At 55.8% G+C, this 17,242-nt stretch overlaps 2 protein-coding genes across 5 annotated transcripts; one reads left to right on the top strand and one right to left on the bottom strand.

Moving 5' to 3' along the window:
* The first annotated feature begins 735 nt into the window (after positions 1-735).
* ABHD14A (abhydrolase domain containing 14A) lies at positions 736-12,226 on the top strand. Of its 4 annotated transcripts, XM_027038859.2 has the most exons (18): positions 751-912; positions 3,220-3,431; positions 3,608-3,723; positions 4,858-5,093; positions 7,805-7,916; positions 8,621-8,685; positions 8,757-8,861; positions 9,220-9,314; positions 9,603-9,679; positions 9,771-9,860; positions 9,961-10,017; positions 10,357-10,430; positions 10,515-10,564; positions 10,660-10,804; positions 10,906-10,974; positions 11,605-11,684; positions 11,818-11,878; positions 11,960-12,226. In XM_027038859.2, the coding sequence occupies exons 1-18, from the start codon at positions 829-831 to the stop codon at positions 12,122-12,124; spliced, it is 1,893 nt and encodes a 630-aa protein (XP_026894660.1). In that variant the 5' UTR covers positions 751-828; the 3' UTR covers positions 12,125-12,226. The 4 variants fall into 4 exon arrangements, with proteins under 4 accessions (XP_026894663.1, XP_026894660.1, XP_026894662.1 ...); XM_027038861.2 differs by lacking the exons at positions 751-912; positions 3,220-3,431; positions 3,608-3,723; positions 4,858-5,093 and adding an exon at positions 7,114-7,296; XM_027038860.2 differs by lacking the exons at positions 751-912; positions 3,220-3,431; positions 3,608-3,723; positions 4,858-5,093 and adding an exon at positions 7,115-7,410.
* Positions 12,227-14,380: 2,154 nt separating this feature from the next.
* On the bottom strand, positions 14,381-16,818 carry RPL29 (ribosomal protein L29). Its single transcript, XM_015085294.3, has 4 exons — positions 16,765-16,818; positions 16,302-16,346; positions 15,911-15,975; positions 14,381-14,883 (listed from the first exon to the last, which is right to left on the bottom strand). Exons 2-4 carry the CDS (start codon positions 16,336-16,338, stop codon positions 14,500-14,502), a joined length of 486 nt encoding a protein of 161 aa, XP_014940780.1. The 5' UTR covers positions 16,339-16,346; positions 16,765-16,818; the 3' UTR covers positions 14,381-14,499.
* Between the last annotated feature and the right edge of the window lie 424 nt (positions 16,819-17,242).

The raw sequence follows: 17,242 nt of genomic DNA, 5'->3' as shown, positions 1-17,242 counted from the left end.
TTGTCTCCAACCCACTCATCCCTGGGGCCTTGACTGCCCGGGCCCAGAGTTGTGCGCCTGACATGCAGTGAAACCCGACAGCTTTGAGTGCGAGGTACTGACAAAGTCCAGCCAGGTGGCGTTGGTCGTTTACCTATCGTCGCTGAGCCTCCTGGCCTGTAGAATGGGTGTGATGTTGCCTTTTTAGCAGGGTGTCGATAACAGAGTGAGTCCTGCATGCTCAGCGCAGCTTCCCCGTGCCAGGCCTGGCTGCCAAGCCTGGGACCTGTCCTGAGCCGGGGGCAGACCACACGTTGGTCACACATTGCCCACCAGGATGGGTGCTATAAAGAGCCGTGAAGGAGCGAGAGGCTGCCCCGGGCTGTGACCAAGTGCGTGCGCATGTGTATCCGTAGGGGTTGGGGAAACAGTTGGGATGAGACCTGGAGCTACCAAGTAACAATAATATCTGACATTTACAAGGCAAGGGACTCCTCGCCAGACACTGAGCTAAGGCCTGACCGGTCCTTTGTGGTCCTTAAGACAACCCTTATCCTTAACCCCGTTGTGCAGACCAGGGACTGACCCACGATAGAGATGGTCTGGCTGAAGAAGCCGGTGGCTCTCCCCTGGCCCTCGGGATAGAAGCAATCCGGAAAATCTGGACGGCGGACGAGGCCTGTGTGCTTTCAGGCGCCGCCTGGACTCCCCCCCCCCCCCCCATCTGGGTTGGGAGGCGGGGGTGGGGGGGGAGGTGCTGCGACTGCGGACTGCGCAAGCGCGCCTCCTTGGCCACCCTTTCCGCCGACCAGTGCCCGCAGCAGCCTGCTGAGCCGCCGAAGCAGCGCAATGGTTGCGGCGCTGTTTGGCTGCTGGTTCCGCGTGGGCGGGGCCCGCTCTGGGGTGTCCGGCCCGGTCATCCCGGTCGGTCGGGTGAGTGTCCCCGGGGAGTGAAGCCAGCAGGGTGCCCGGGGCGGGCCATCCTGGCTCCGCCCCTTGCCCCCAGAGTCCTCGGGCAGAGTCCTGCGGGAGTGGCAGGCGCTGGGGCAGTGAGTATGTGTGTTGGTGTGTTGTGTGTGCACGCACGCGCTTGTGTGCGTGTGTTCTTAGGGGTCTGAATGTACGTGTGTGTCGATGTGTGTGTCTGTTTCTACATGCATACATAGCGGAGGGTTGGGGATTGGTCTGTCCGCTTGTGTTTGTGTATGTCAACTGTGTGCATTTCTGCCTACATGTGATTTTGAGGGCGTGTAAATCCCTGTGAGTGTATTTCTGAGGGTATGTCTGTCTGTCATGTGCACGTGTGTTTCTTGTATGCATGTGTAGTTTTAGGATTGTGTGAATGACTGTGTGCTGGAAATGTGAGGGTCTGCATGGTTTTGAAAGCGTGTGTCTGTATGTCCACCTGCCTTCCTGATGGCTGACTGTATGCCTGATTTTGAGGGTACGTATTTCAAGGGATCAGTTGTCCACAGGCCAGGCATGTCTGCCTGTACGTGCGGGGAATAGCTTGTGCAAAAGAAAAGCATGTGGGAGCAGGACTCGATGTTTGTGCGCACATATGTACACCCGTGTGTCATTGTTGACACGTATGTCAAGGACCTAACTTGAGTAAAGCTTCCCCGTCCCCACACACCGTATCTGTAGTTGCCTGCAGCCAGTTGCTTGCTAGCTGTCCACTATCATGGTCTAGTGCACTAGCTGCCTGGGTTGCCAAGGCAACGGCCAAAGTCCTGACTCTCCCTACCCCCAAAGGGTAAGGTGCTGGGCGCCTGCAGGGAAAGGTACAGCACAGATTCTCCCACTGGTGGGAACATAGGCTAATGCCAAGTGGGAGGTTGCTCTTCGTGGTCAGAAGGAAGAGAGGAGCGCCCTCTTCCTCTCCTCAGCTCCTGGCTCTCCATCAGCACCAGAGGGGCTGCCACTGCCCACCCACCACGGGACTGGGAGCCTGGAGGTGGGGGCTTGGGAAATATCCCCAAAGCTCCCAGGAGAGGAGGGTGGGGCTCAAGATGGGTTTCTAGCTCCTAGCGAGGGCCAGCACCCAGTTGGCACTCAATAAAGATGTGTTCGCTGCAATCGGAATAAGGCAGGTGTACTCATCCTAGGCCCAAGAAATGAAGACAGGACATCCCTGGATCAGGTCCACTGTCTTATTGACATATCACAGGAAATTTGAAAGGGCTGATGCAAGGTTATCCTTTCCCCCCATTTTACTGACAAACTGAAGACACACAGCCAGGAAGTGGCAAACAGAGTCTTGAAGCCAGGGCTAACTGTTCTGTCTGGGTCCTGGGTCCTGGAGTCTGTGCTCTGGATAGTCAGAGGACTCAGACTGAGGTCCTGAAGCTGGGGTCGGGGAAGCATTCATCTCTCCAACCTCCATGCCGCCTTTTCCATTTCTAGGTGTACCATGCTCCTCCCTTGCCCCATACCCCTCATGCCTCAGCATTTCCCCCATCCCAGATATTCTCCAGGAGCCCTCCTCCCACCTAATATCAGCTGAGGTAGAGTGTTAACAATTCCCATCAACTGTAAAAAAAACACATTCTGATTTAAGCACTATTCTATGCAATGTGATTAAAAAGGAAAAAAAAGGACCATTTCAAACATGCTGTCAATGGGATGTAGCTTTACACATAGTCCTTCACTTTTGATGACTCTCACTCCTCTGTCCACCAGCAAGGCTCCAGTTCATCCTTCACCTCTCAGCCCCATGGTTTCTTCCTTGGCAAATGGAGTGTGGCTTGGTGGTTAGCAGCCCAGCCCCGGATTCAAATCGCAGCTCCCCTACTTGCTACTCTGCATTTTGGGCAAGAGAATTTACCTCTCTGGGCCTGTTTCCTCATCTGCAAGAGAACCATAATCATATCTGCTCCCCAGTGTTCATTCTTGTGTGGATTCATGAGCCCTTGCATGCGAAGGGCCAAACACAGGATCTGGCTGTCATCAGCACCCGATGAATGGAAGTGGTTTCAGCTGGCACAGTGGTGATGGTCACTGAGCATGCTGTGTATCGAGACATCTCAGATGCCCCTTCTCACACTGCAGGGTATCTGAGCCCTTGCGCCAGCATGTGGAGGAGTTGAGTATGAACGTCAGATCCCTGCCCAGAGCAGGAGAAAGGGCAAGGGCTGAGCTCTTCCTCTGCTGGGGGCTTCCGGGTGGGGTTTGGGGATGGGGTCCTGGGGGCCTGGTGGAGGCGCAGCACCAGCCTCTTCTTCCTCTCCTCTCCTCCAGACTGTGGTACAGACCTCCATGAGCCGGTCCCAGGTAGCCCTGCTGGGCCTGGGCCTGCTGCTCATGCTGCTACTGTACGTGGGGCTGCCAGGCCCCCCTGAGCAGACCTCCTGGCTCTGGGGAGGCCCCAATGTCACAATCCTGGCTGGTCTCACCCCTGGCAACTCCCCCATCTTTTACCGCGAGGTGCTCCCACTCCACCGGGCACGCAGGTGGGTGCTGACCCCAGGGTACAGTGGAAGGACTAGGTCCAAGGGGAGTCCCTGTGTGGGACCCCAGCTCAACTCAGGGTGCTCAGGGCCTGGGAGGGCAGTGGGAGAAGCCTAAAAGAAAGAATGGCGGGCCACTCTCAGACCCCCAGGACACACACTCCCCTGTGTGCCCACAGGGTGGAGGTGGTGCTGCTCCATGGAAAGGCCTTTAACTCCCACACGTGGGAGCAGCTGGGCACACTGCAGCTGCTGGCGCAGAGGGGCTACCGGGCCGTGGCCCTTGACCTCCCAGGTGAGAGCCACCACTCCGGGGTCTAGGGAAGCGACAACATCCAGCAGGTACAAGGGGGCAGTTTCCCAGAGTGGGGAGTCGGAGGGGTAGAAAAGCCTTACGGTATGGCTTGGGGTGGGGGTGGGGGGTTGGCATTTGTATCCCAGTGTCTGGACAAATGGTGGCAGGTCGCAAGACAAGATGGCCATACTAAAGGGCCTGTGTTTTTATGCTCTACCTTGAAAACTAGAATGTGGATTGTTGCATGTCACAGAGCAAATAGAAACATGACTCACTTTACAAGCCATTGCATGGAGAGACCTCACTGTACTTTTATGACAAACTAGGTAGCTTTTTGGTTTTTTTAGTTATGCAAATGGTTTATGCTATTATTCTTGTCTTTAAAAAATCCAACAAGAGTGATGCCCTCAGAGACCCATGCCACATTTCTCTCCCAGCAGTTTGGGGGTTCCTGACTCCCTTTGGGCGTTTCCATATATAGAAAAATGTGGTGCTGCAGGATTGTGTGGTGAGGTTAGGAACGTGACTGGTGTCCCGTCTGCTTAGCAAATCTATCCGCAGTTTGGTTTTCTCCTCCTGTACCATGTCTCATAGGGCATGCCAGTCATCTGTATGTGTACTATGTGCCATTGGAGGCATGGACACATTTTATCTGCCCATTCCTCTACTGGTGGATATGTAGGTTGATTTAGAGTTTTCAGTGTAAATTGAAATGCTTGAGAAATGAAGCTGAAGCAACTTTGGACATGTCTCTGAGCACAAAGGCAATAATTCTGTAGGGTAGCTACCAAGGACATTGATGGGTCAAAAGATACACATTTAAAAAATTTTTGACAAATACTACCTTATCCTCCAAAAATGCTATATGGATTTATCCTCCCATCCGTCATTTATGAACGTGCCCATTTCTCCTCATCTTTCCCAACACTGCGTATTATCAATCTCCTTGGTTTTGCCAATGTAATGAATTAAAAATGCTTTTCTAGCATTTTATCTATCACATTATAAAAAGTAGCTTCTGGGAAGTTTGGGCTAGCATTGCCATGTGCCACTGCTCTTTCCCCCACTGTGGTGGGCAGGAAGTCCTGAGTTCCTTTCTAGCCTCACTCAGCTGGTGCCTCCTGCTGTTCCCAGGTTTTGGGAACTCAGCACCTTCCAAGGAGGCAAGCACAGAGGCAGGGCGGGCAGAGCTGCTGGAGCGAGTGCTTCGAGACCTGGAGGTGCGGAATGCCGTGTTGGTGAGCCCCTCTCTGAGTGGCCGTTATGCCCTGCCCTTTTTGATCCAAGGCCACCACCAGCTGCGTGGATTCGTGCCCATCGCACCCGCCTCCACCCAGAACTACACCCAGGAACAATTCTGGGCCGTGAAGGTACTAGGAGGAGGGTTTCCAAAGGTCCTGGCTTGCTATCCCTGGCTTGAGTCATGGCAGGAAAGGACTCAGGTCTCACTTGGAGGACACACGGCCTCATCTGGATAGAAAGAGATGGGGTGTTTAGGAAAGATTTCCTAAGGAGGTGGCTAGAGGGTCAGTTCCCATCAGGCTCCAGGATCACAAGCCCTTGCCTTGCCCTGCAGACCCCGACTCTCATCCTGTATGGGGAGCTGGACCGCATCCTGGCTCGGGAGTCACTGCGGCAGCTCCGTCACCTGCCCAACCACTCCGTGGTGAAGCTGCGTGATGCAGGCCACGCTTGCTACCTCCACAAGCCTCAAGACTTCCACCTTGTCCTCCTTGCCTTCCTTGACCACCTGCCTTGAGGTCACCCACTGGCCAGGCCCGAGGCCTGGCCTGAGCTTGGAGAGTCTGGACCAGCACCTCACCAGGGAGGCAGCCCCTGGGATTGGAGGGTGGAGGTCAGAGGGCCAGACCCAGTCAGGACCTCTCATTTCATCTCACAGGCACAATAAAAAAGAGCATTTTTGTCATGCCTGGGGAGTGACAGGTCCTGTTTCCTGGTATTACAGCAGGTGGGGTGGGAGTGGGAGGCAAGTCTGGAACTGCTTTGGGGCTGGGAGCTGGAGGGAGGTTTCAGCAGCCTGGGAAGACTAAGAACATGGGCTACTTCCTAGCTGGCTGCCCTTACCACTCTTTGACTCAATTTCCTCATCTGTAAAGTGGGCATGATGTTAATACCTAACTCAAAATTTGGTTTTAGGATAGAATCAGTCTGGGTAAGTGAGGTACTTGGCCACACGGAGCTGGAGGGGGTCAGGGCGAGGGGGTATTACTACTGCTGCGTGCCCACTGGGATTGGTGGGAAATCCAGGATCTGGCAGTTGAACTGAGTGAGTCAGGAATGCAGGACCTATGGCCTAAGGGAGCAGGATGTGTAGGGCTGGAGGTGGGGAATGTGGTTTAACAATTAACATAGCATTGGTGGTGAACTACCAAGACTGCTTGCTCCTGGGTATGTAAGCAGACCTGACTTAAACCCTGGGAGCGTTGGGATGGACCCCTACCCTACCCTCCTGGCCTGCCTCCTCTGAGCCAGGAGGCTGAAGTCTTCAACCCTGCCCCTCCCCAAGCTGACTCAGAACTGCCTAAGGGTACAAAGGGCAACTGGGGGCACAAGTGGGCAGCTACAACTGTGTGCAGTCTGGGGGTGGCCAGTACGACACCTGTGCCTCTTTATCCTCCCTCTCCGGTGGCTGCAGAAGAGCCAGGAAGCCTGGCACAGGGTCAGCCAACAGTATGTCACATGTATGCTTTTGTGCAGTTTCCCCACCTCTCCCGCTGTCACGCAGCCTCAGTTTCATCCTCCCACCATGACATTTTCTGTCACACAGATGCTACCACACCCAACCACCACCTCACACTCGTATTGTCACACACACGGTCACACACACTGATGCACACTGTTAGATTTGCCCACACAGCTGCACATTCGCACGATCTCACAGGCAGTCACATATGTGCCCCTCTGTCCATTTATCCTTTCCTGGCACTTTGTCCAGGCATAGGCTCAGTGCCCTACCAGGTACACGGATCTGCGGGTACACGGACCGGCCTCCTGGAGCTTATACAGTATGAAAAAACAGATATTGACCAATAACCTCTCCACATAGGGGGCTGAGGCAGTCAGGGAAGCCCTCCCTGAGGAGCTGAGACACGGAATGGGGGAGAAGTCGGAGACGCATGGGAGGGGGTCGGGGAGCAGGCAGGGGCCAGCTCTGGCAGGACTTTGCAGCTCTGTACCCCAAGAGTAAGGGGCGCCGGAGGGGCAGACACTTCGTGTGTCAGTGTCTACCCGCCTCTCTTCTGTCCCCATGTGGAAGTTGTGGGAGATAGAGCCCTCTGGAGGCGGGACCATCCGGAGCTCGCTTCTAGGCCCGGGGGCGGGGCCTGGCGGGGTGGGGCCTGTGGGGGCGGGGGCGGGGCCAGCGGGGGCCAGCAGTCAGCCGCGGGGCGTAGCAGGTGGCTGCGGAGGCTGCCCCCGAGAGGGATCCGGTAATCGGAGCGGAGGCTGGAACCAGGGGCGGGCGGAGACTCCCGCGCCGACGCGGCCCTAGAGACTGGGGCGGCCCTTACTCGCAGTCTTCGGCCCCGCCCCGCGACCCGGTCCGGGCACGTGGTAGGCAGACCCGGGCGGTTCTGAGCCCGCGACCTCGCAGGACCCTGAGCCCTGGGCACAGTCCGGAGCGGGCGCTGAGAGGCAACCGCGGGCCCAGGACCGGCAGAGAGCGAGGTGGGGGGCCCCGGAGAGGAGTAGAGCGATCTGGGGTTCCATGGGATAAAATCCGGGCAATTGGGAGAATGATTTGGGAAGGGCTGGGGGAGTCAATGCCTGGGATCAAACCTGGCTCAGCTATTCTCTAGCTGTCCCCGAACCTCTCAGCCTCAGCTTTCTCCTCTGTAAAGTGGGCATTCAGAGGCACAACTTCATGGGGCTTTTTGGCGGATTCAAATGGGCATGTGTCGAAAGCGGCCAGCACGGCTCCTGAAACAGAATGGGGGCTCCAAAACGGGGTGTGTTCTCCCTGTGGGACGTTGGAGGAACCGCCCTGGGGAGGGCCTGTGTGCAGATGGAGTCCACTGGGACCCAGACGGGAGGGGTAGGTAGCCACTCGCTTTGCCCCCAGCTCACCCCGCGCAGCGCCATGGCCAGCGAGGGTCTCGAGGGCGAGCACCCGTCCGTGACACTCTTCCGTCAGTTCCTGCGCATCCGCACCGTCCAGCCGGAACCCGATTACGGTGAGAACGCGGTGGTTCCAGGGCCTGCGGTGGGGCCCCAGGGCGGGGACTGTGCTCTATACCAGACTCCAACCCCTGTCACCCAGCTGAGCCCCACTCCCCACTCTGCTGCCCCAAATGGCGCCTCAACGCCTCTAGCCATTCCTCAGACCAACAGACTGCTCAGCCGCCCCCTTCAGACTGTGCTGCACCAGAAGTTACTCCTGGTGGCTAGTTAAGGAACAACTTCACCTCACTGCCCAGTGTTTGAGGTCGGGGAGGGGAGACCAGACAGCCACAAGGAAAGATGCTCCAGAAGCCTACTGGGGCAGGACAAAGGCCACAACCCTTAGGGAATCAAGCTTGGTGGCTGGAAATTGTGGACATGGGTCCAAACCCCTGCCCTGTATTTACCAGCTGGGAGACATTAGGTGAATCTCATGTCTCTGTACCACAGTTTTCCTATTTCTAAGGAAGATAGCAATCACTCCTGTTTCTAACTGTGGACTTCCCACTTGACCTTCCACAAAGGGTCCCTGACTGGCCAAAAATATCTTCTTCCTTGGAGACAGAAATGCAGGTGTCCCTGAGGGATGTGGAATTGCACTGAGGAGGCAGGAGCCCATTTCGAATGGGCTCCCCTCTCTGAATGCACCCCAGCTTTGCCTGGATCGGTGGGAAGTGTAGGTAGGCAGAAGCAACCCCAAGACTCTCTGTGTCCCCAGGGGCTGCCGTGGCCTTCCTTGAGAAGAGAGCCCACCAGCTGGGCCTGAGCTGTCAGAAAGTAGAGGTGAGCTTGGGGCCCTGCATGGGGAGGGGATCTGGCCCTGGGGCATCTCCTCACCTCCTGGTCCTCTCCAGGTGGCACCAGGCCGTGTGGTGACCGTGCTGACGTGGCCAGGCACCAACCCCAGACTCTCCTCCCTTTTACTCAACTCCCACACGGATGTGGTGCCTGTCTTCAAGGTGTGTGTGGGGACAGGGGGAGTGGTGTAGGCTTTGAGGCACGCGAAGATGATGTAGACCTTCTCTTGGACCCCAGGGATCCTACTGGGGTCCTAAAACTGACTCCTGATCTCATAGGGCGTTACTCTGTTCAAGCAGCTTTTGTCCAGTGGTCCATTCTGTGCCCACAGTGGGGGTGGGGGTGATGGTGGGAACAGAGTTGAGGGATGGCAATCAGCTGCCCTCTTCAGCCCTCTTCTATCCCCTTCACCACCCCACTTGACACCCCAACTCTACTATGGGCTTCCAGGACAGGGCCACAGTTGAGCAGAATAGATTAAATTTGGGGCTTGGGTCCTTCTTCTCATCTCCACCCCAGGAACACTGGAGTCATGACCCCTTTGAGGCCTTCAAGGATGCCGAGGGCTACATCTATGCCAGGGGCACCCAGGACATGAAGTGTGTCAGCATCCAGTGAGTGTCCTCCATTCCCTGTCCCCTCCAATGTCACTGGCCCATTGAATTGACACAGGACCTGGGGTGTGATTGGAGAAACTCAAGGCCAAGGAATATCTTGACCCCTTACCTTGGACAGGAATTACCACCATTACATGGAAAGGGAGACTGAGGGACAGGGATTTCCCAGAGTCCCCCTACCAGATTGTGGCAGAGTAGGGCTCAGGGCCCAGGGCTCCAGCCTGCCCACCCAAGCATCTGGTGGCTCCCTCAACACCTGGCTTACCTCCTGTCATTGCCCCTCAGGTACCTGGAGGCTGTGAGGAGGCTGAAGGCTGAGGGCCACCATTTCCCCAGAACCATCCACATGACCTTTGTGCCAGGTAGGAGTGGCTTAGGGAGGGACACTTTCAAGGGAGGAGGATGTGTTGGTGAGGGTGGCTCCCTCATCTCATGTCCTTGTTGCTTTTGCAGATGAGGAGGTTGGGGGTCACCAAGGCATGGAGCTGTTTGTGCAGCGGCCCGAGTTCCAGGCTCTTAGGGCTGGCTTTGCCCTCGATGAGGGTGAGCAGGGTGGCAGGCCCCTGAGCGGCCAGTAGGGGATAGGGAATCTGCTAGTGGGGGCTGGGCCACTCCACCCTCTGAATCCCCTTTTCCTCCCCAGGCCTGGCCAACCCCGCCGATGCCTTCACTGTCTTTTATAGTGAGCGGAGCCCCTGGTGTGAGTATGGGCTCGGCAGGAGGGTGTCACTGTGCAGATGGGGTGCTGGGCCAGAGGGGCAGGGGCCTGCCCAGGGCCATGCAGCAGGTTTGGACCTGAGTAGGCCTTGAACCCAGAGCCTCTGCCTCCCAGACCCTTCCTACCTGGGCTTCTCCTTCCTGAGCTTCTTAGGGTAACCCCCTGCCATGAGCAGAAGCCAGCTCTACACTGTGCATTCTGTGGGGGACAGCCCTGCCAGAGGAGCTTGGAATGAGGGGAAGACCTGGGTCCACCCCAGGGCTGATACTTTTTCAGCCCTACCCATGCTTAAGACACCCACTTCTCACTCATTTTTCCCAGGGGTGCGGGTCACAAGCATCGGGAAGCCGGGTCACGGTTCACGCTTCATTGAGGACACAGCAGCAGAGAAGCTGGTGCGTGGCACACAGGGAGGGAGTTTGGGAATTCCCAGGCTCTATCCCAGGGCCACTCTCACATCCGATCTCACACTCTCCTAGCACAAGGTCGTGAGCTCAATCCTGGCTTTCCGGGAGAAGGAGAGGCAGAGGTAAGGCAGCCTGGGAAAAAGGGTGGGGGTCTGAGCATCTGTGCAGGAGAGAAAGGAGGTTCCCCCTGCTGCCCCTGCCCTGTCTCCCACCGCAGGCTGCAGTCAAACCCCCACCTGAAGGAGGGGGCTGTGACTTCTGTGAACCTGACTAAGCTAGAGGGCGGCGTGGCCTGCAATGTGGTACCTGCTACTATGAGCGCCAGTTTTGACTTCCGTGTGGCACCGGATGTAGACCTGAAGGTGCTACCTCTACCTGGGTTTGGAGGAGGGAGCCAGGTCCTCAAACCTATCTTGGAGGCTCAGGGAGAGCCCGAGAGGTCAGCTCATCTCCCTTCTCATAGGCTTTCGAGGAGCAGCTGCAGGGCTGGTGCCAGGCAGCCGGCGAGGGAGTCACCTTCGAGTTTATTCAGGTATCGGCTGGGGACCCGTGGTCGGGGAGCCGTGGGCACAGGGGAGACCGGGCTGGCTGAGTGTGGGTCACAGTGGGAGTGTGTGCTTGGTGTGCATGCATATATCTAGACATTGCTTTAGCTATGAGAGACACGTTTTATTCACCAACAAGCATTAGTCATGGAGGCCACTGTTGGGTGCTGAGCATAGCATAGGAGTAAAATTAGGCACAGTTCATGGCCTTCTAGTCCTTACAGCACGAAAAAAGGAATAGACCTGAATTAGACATTTGTATAATATTACTTTTACATAAGTATGAACACATGTGGTTCAGAAAAGGGTGGGACCCCACACTCTGAGAACCCATAACGAATATTCGGCCAGTCTGAGAGGTCTGGGAGAGCCAACCTGAGGAAGGGCCACTTGGCCTAAGATATGAAGGATGGACAAGAAGTAAGAAGATGGAAAGCAGGGCAAGGTCCCAGACCTGTGGCTGGACTGGCCAGCTGGACATCTGAATAGGTGGATTGAGGCCAGGGTGGGGAGTGGGGGTTGGATGTGTGCCTGTGGCAGGCACAGCCCACCCTATGAAGAATAGGGCAAGATGTCCGGGCCCTGTCCTGATCTTGCCTTCCTTCCCCTCCCCCCAGAAGTGGACAGAGTCCCGAGTGACATCTACTAATGACTCAGATCCCTGGTGGGCAGCATTCAGTGGGGTCTTCAAGGACATGTGAGCATACTGGCCAGCCTTTCCCTTTCCTCTGTCCTTCCCCTACCTCCCTTCCACCTTCCTTGTCCCTTCAATCCTTCCCTTGCCCTCTCCCCTCACTGCCTCCCCATTCACCAGGCTCTTCCCTCGGCAGGAACCTCACTCTGGAGCCAGAGATCTTCCCAGCTGCCACCGATAGCCGTTATCTCCGTGCGGTGAGCCTCATGCAATGGATGAGCAGTGGGTGGGCCTGGATCCTGGCCTTCCTCCTAACAGCTTCTCCTTGCTCCCTGCAGGTGGGGGTCCCAGCTCTGGGCTTCTCACCCATGAACTGCACACCCGTGCTGCTGCATGACCACGATGAGCGTCTGCATGAGGCTGTGTTCCTCCGTGGGGTTGACATATACACACGGTTGCTGCCTGCTCTGGCCAGCGTGCCTGCCCTGCCCAGTGAGAGCTGAGTCCCAGGCTCCCCAACCTCTACCCCGGGAGTGTCCATCCTGACCAGTGTTAAGTACCCCTCTGCCCCCCTGCCCCACAATAAAGTCTGTGTGCAGACAGGGGCCAGTTCTGAAGTACTAAGAGCAAGGATGTTCATGAAGCAGGGATTCTGTCATTTTCTTTGTGGACATGCTGTTATCACCCCCAGTTCACAGATGAGGAAACTGAGCCTGGCTCTGGATATGTCTCTAGCATCCTATGCTGCTCTTGTGCCCCTCGACACGGCATGCTCATTCAGTACCACCCAGCCCTGTCTGGCATCAAAGGACCATAATTCTTGTTCTCAATGGTCACTATACCTATATCTGATTTTTAAGGTCGGGGATACCATCCGCGTTGAGGGGGAAACTAAGACAAAGATCTCAGGGAAACATTCCTGGCTTTCTGGAAACACACTTGGGATCCTGAGATAGAACTAGAACTGGAGGCCAGATGTCGGGGCAGGCAGATAATGAGCAAGTCATGACTGCTCGCATTTGCCAGACCCTAGGGATGACAGGTGTGGCGCCTGCTCTGGTGTTGGGAGCTTGAGTCACAGAGGGGCAGGAGCCTTGGTAGACCTGGTTAGTTGACTTTAGGGTCCCCAGCACCCTGTGTAGGGAAGGATCAGTGTGCAGAGTGGCTCACGAATGGGGGCTTCAGTCTGTCAGCACTGCTAGGGCTCTAGGCAGTACCAAGAGTCACTGTGGCCCTGAGAGTTGAGCCTGTTCCTCTAGCTTATCCGATCTAGTCCTGTTCTGGCCTCCACAGGAACTGGGTGGGACAGGTATGGCTGGGCTTTTAAGTGCTGATAGTGGCCAGAGGGAAGTCCACAGCCTGGTTCTGTGGTCTGCAGGCTTAGTCCCCATGGTAGTAACCCCTGCACCTGGAGTTCTGACAAGGAGCCAGGACTTTGTTACCTTTGAACCCTCACAGCAGCCCCTGGATGCAGGTTTTACTGGAACCCCTTTAGAAGCTCTGCTAGAATACCCTGTCCAAGACTGCATAGCTTGCAGGTAATGGGAGTCCACAAAGAATTGAGACTCAAGAACTGGGGACCTGTGCTTCTACACAAGGGAGGCTCCATGCAAAAGCTGAGTGCAGCAAGCTGGTTGTGATGTTCAGTAAGCCTAGTTGAAGCCCCTGACCTGGGGTCTGGCCTCCCCCTTCAGACTGCAGCAAGATGACTGGGCAAAGTAGTCTTTATGCCCCCTCTCTTGGGGATTAGAGCACAGGCCTTAGTGGAAGCCACATGACCTGGTAACCTCAGGCTGGGCCAAGCTACCTTCAGGACATAAAACCTGCTTTTGGTCCCTTTCAAGACCCCACCTATCTGACACCCCCTGGTAATGGGGCAGTTGGCCATCCAGAGCATGCCAGGATGACAGTCATGAGCTAGCAGCCCAGCCTTGGCTGGCCAAGCAAACTTTCTGGGGTCCAGCATGGGCTGCCTGGGTCCCAATGCGACTTCCATCCCAGCCTAGCCCCATCATCTAGGAACAAATTTCCTTCCCTGTAAAACAAAAAGAATAGTAATACCTACCTCAGAAGGGAGACCATTTATCATGGGTTGTAGCTAGTACCCCAGAGTAAGGAAGTGAAATCCTTGAGACAAGTGCCCAAGGCTGGTTCACAAATTACATGATCACCATACTCAAAAGTGAGTTTTGAGGACTCGGTGACCAGGAACAGTGATATGCTTGGCACCTTCTATAGGAAGCCCCCAGATACCAATGACCACTGTACCAATTGCTTCATTGACTCCTCTAAGGACGAAGACTTTGCAAATAAAGCAGCTGATCCAGGGTGCACAGCAGGGTCTGGCGCAGTTGCACTAGGAAGACAGTGCCACCACTGCCCTGCCTGCCAGGGCCCCCAGCGCTTGGGGGGACCAGAACAACCGGAATAGTGGATGCTGGCCATGTACACTAGGAACAGCTTAAGTGTGGAATGGCTCAGGCCAGAGTGCAGAATTCAGCAGGGTCCTTTATCTCCTGGGTAAATTCAAAGATCAGGATGTTTGTGATTACTTTCCTCACCAGCCTGCCTAGTCCAGCAGGCTATGTGCTCCAGCCTCCCTAAGGCCCACCACCATTTCTTTTACCAGGTCCCCTTCCTACACTCCAGAACCCCATTTCCCCTGACTCCCACCCATACCCTACCACCGAGAAAAAGCAAAAAATGGAGGTACCAACCCCACTCCAACCCTAGTTCCAGGATCACAGACACAGGCCAACTGACAGATCCTGCCGCAGGTTTATTTGTACAAATAGCACAGGAGGACACCAGCCCCATGCAGATAGAAGCCCAGGGGTCACACCAGTCCTTCTACCCTCACACTGGCAGATGGAAGCCTCTACACTGGTGCCTTTGTGGGGGCCTGGGCACCTTTGGGAGCCTGAGCCTGAGCTGCAGCAGGAGCTGGAGCAGGAGTTGCAGCTGCAGCCTGGGCCTTGGTTTGAGCCTTGGCCTTGGCCTTTGGCCGGCAGAGCCTGAGACCCTTGGCAATGCGGGCACGAGCACGTTTCCCGAGCTTGGGGTGAGCGATGTAGGCAAGTCGATTGAGCTTGCGGCTGCCACCCTTTGGGATCTTGGGCTTGACCTCCTTGGGCTTGACAAGGGCCTTGATAGCCTCGGCACGTGCACTCATGGCCTTGGCATTGTTGGCCTGCATCTTCTTCAGGCCCTTCTTGTTGTGCTTCTTGGCAAAGCGCATGTTCCTCAGGAACTTGGGGTCTACCTGGAAGGCAAAAAAAAGCAGACACTGTAAGTGCAACACGTGGGCCCCAAGTCACCTGTTGTGGCCTTCTCCACAGCTGTACCCAGGAGATTGCTGGGCTCCAGCCAAGGCCTACTGGGGAGGTAGACAGTCAAACTTAAAAGCTGAAATATACACCCCTCACAAATCACCTGAAGAGAAACACGTACTACAACCCCAGAAGCCAACACTCCACCCTAATACTCCACACACACCACATTTTCCGGGCTACATGCCCAGAGCCCAATAGAGCTCAAATCAAGTGCAGAAGGAGAGAACAAATGAAGGCTGCCCCTTCTGCCAGGGTTGCAGGGCGTCAGCTCAGTTTTCCTGAAACCCCTCAGGGCCATCCCCACCTCTTTTAAAGATAGTGTCAGTTAAACACCAAACCTGGTACAACAGATTCATGGCAAAGAAGGCTGAAAAAGAAATCAAGATGGGGAAACTGAAGCTGTGAAATTCAAAGATTCATCCCACAGATCAGAGACCAAGGGCACAGGGAAGAGACAGGACCCTGTTCTCTTGCTTAGACCCTGTAGCCTCAGCCTTCTCAGCCAATTCTTGGAACTCCTTGGCACAGGAAGGAAAGCTGACCCCCCAAGCTCAGCACCGGGTCAGATCAAGGTCATGTGACTAGAAGAGTGGAAGACTCTCACAAAGTGCGCAGTACACAAAGATAAAGCCATTCCCTCCCTTCAAGTGCTCTGGATAAACAATGGGGATGGTCAAACTACCCTCAGGAGGCAGGTTACAGTTGACCAGGGAGTTACGACCTGGGCTGGGAAAAGCCAAGTAAAGGTTTCTTATGGGTTTGGCAGAACTTCAAGTCCAAGCAAAAGGTGGCTGGATAGAGAAACCGTGGACTTTGGTAGTCCAGGTAAGACAAGAGACAGTTCATAACGGTGCTCAGGCAGATGCTGAAGCCAGAAAAAGATACATGAAAGGCTCTCTGATGGTGCAACTGGGGCCAAACAGACACACTTGTATGTGATGCGGCACACACACTCACCCCCTTAAGAGATTCGTATCTTTGTGACCGGGGCTTCTTGATGCCATTTCTGTGCCATTTCCGTGCTGTGAGGAAGCAAAGGAATTAGACCAAATGAGATTTGCTCTAGTAAGACCACCCAACATCACAGCTGGCCAGCCTGGGAAAAACCATTACTTCCCAGAGTAGGCCTTCTTGAGATCTGGAATAGCCCTTATCATTGAATGCAAAGCACGGTGGGTATCTCAAGTGGATGCCTGGCTTCTACAACTATAACTCAAAGGTAACAGTGACTGAAAACAAAATCAGCCCCAGGCCCACAGTAGAAATGTGCCCCCTTGCCCTGCCCTGCATCCCTGATTCTTGTCAGGGTCTTAAGTGTGAGATAAGAGGTTGGGCCAGGGGAACTTACACTGGTTGTGCGTGGTGTGGTTCTTGGACTTGGCCATATCTGCACCTGGAAGAGGAGAGTAGCGGTCAGGCCCGGGGGCTCACAGGGCTGGGCCTATCACTGCCGCCCTGATGTGGAAGGACGTGGGCCAGAAGCCGGAATGAAGCTGCACACAGATGCCTGCCTTGCATCTGCGGCCTCCACCGGTCTCAATTTACTCAGCACGACCCGACGCCGGTCCCCGCCTCCCGAACTCGGGTAACAGTGCCCTGAAACCAACCCTCCCTCCCAAGGCTGCGCTCTACCCCAAATCCGAGTCCTCCCCCTCCCATCCACTCCTTGAGAACCCGCAAGCACCACGCGCGCTCCACGCCCTCCGCTCCCCACAGTCACGCAGCCGGTCTCCCTGTCCTTCGCGGGGTTTGCGCCCGGCAGCTGGCTGGGAGCCGCGGATGGCTCCGGATACCGCGCGGCCAAAACTCACCAAAGCCCGCGGCTCCCGAAGCGCCTTGGACCGGAAGAGAAAGAGGAAGGCCGCTGTGCAGCACGGGAAATAGGGTCGTCCGGGCCGGAAGGTTCTTCCGGAAAAGCTTCCCCCAGCGCCGGGAAGAAAGGTTCCGAAGCCTGGGAGGGTACAAGCCAGATGGGAAGGCGGCGCTACGAGCCTCGCGCAGCTTCCTGCAGGGTTTACCCACGTTTATTCTTCCTGGACTAGGCTCTTGGGGCCCAGTTCTCATTAAAGGTCCCGAAGACGAAGGGAGACCCTGAGGAATACATGCTAGGAAAGGAGTGACAGACTTGTCTTCTTTAAAAGTACCTTGGCTGCTGTGCGGAGAATGGACTGTAGGGGGCAGAAGTGAAGCGGGGGAGGTGTGGGGCGGCTGGTGCCGTCTTCTCCGTGGTGCCACTGGAGAGTGGGGGAACCTGGAACCCAGCCAGGGCGGCCGGTATGGGGAAGAGTG

This window comes from Acinonyx jubatus, chromosome A2 (genome assembly GCF_027475565.1).
Source record: "Acinonyx jubatus isolate Ajub_Pintada_27869175 chromosome A2, VMU_Ajub_asm_v1.0, whole genome shotgun sequence".
Taxonomy (NCBI): domain Eukaryota; kingdom Metazoa; phylum Chordata; class Mammalia; order Carnivora; family Felidae; genus Acinonyx; species Acinonyx jubatus.
The sequence above is the reverse complement of the archived record's forward strand: the minus strand, read 5'-3'. Positions and strand labels throughout refer to the sequence as shown.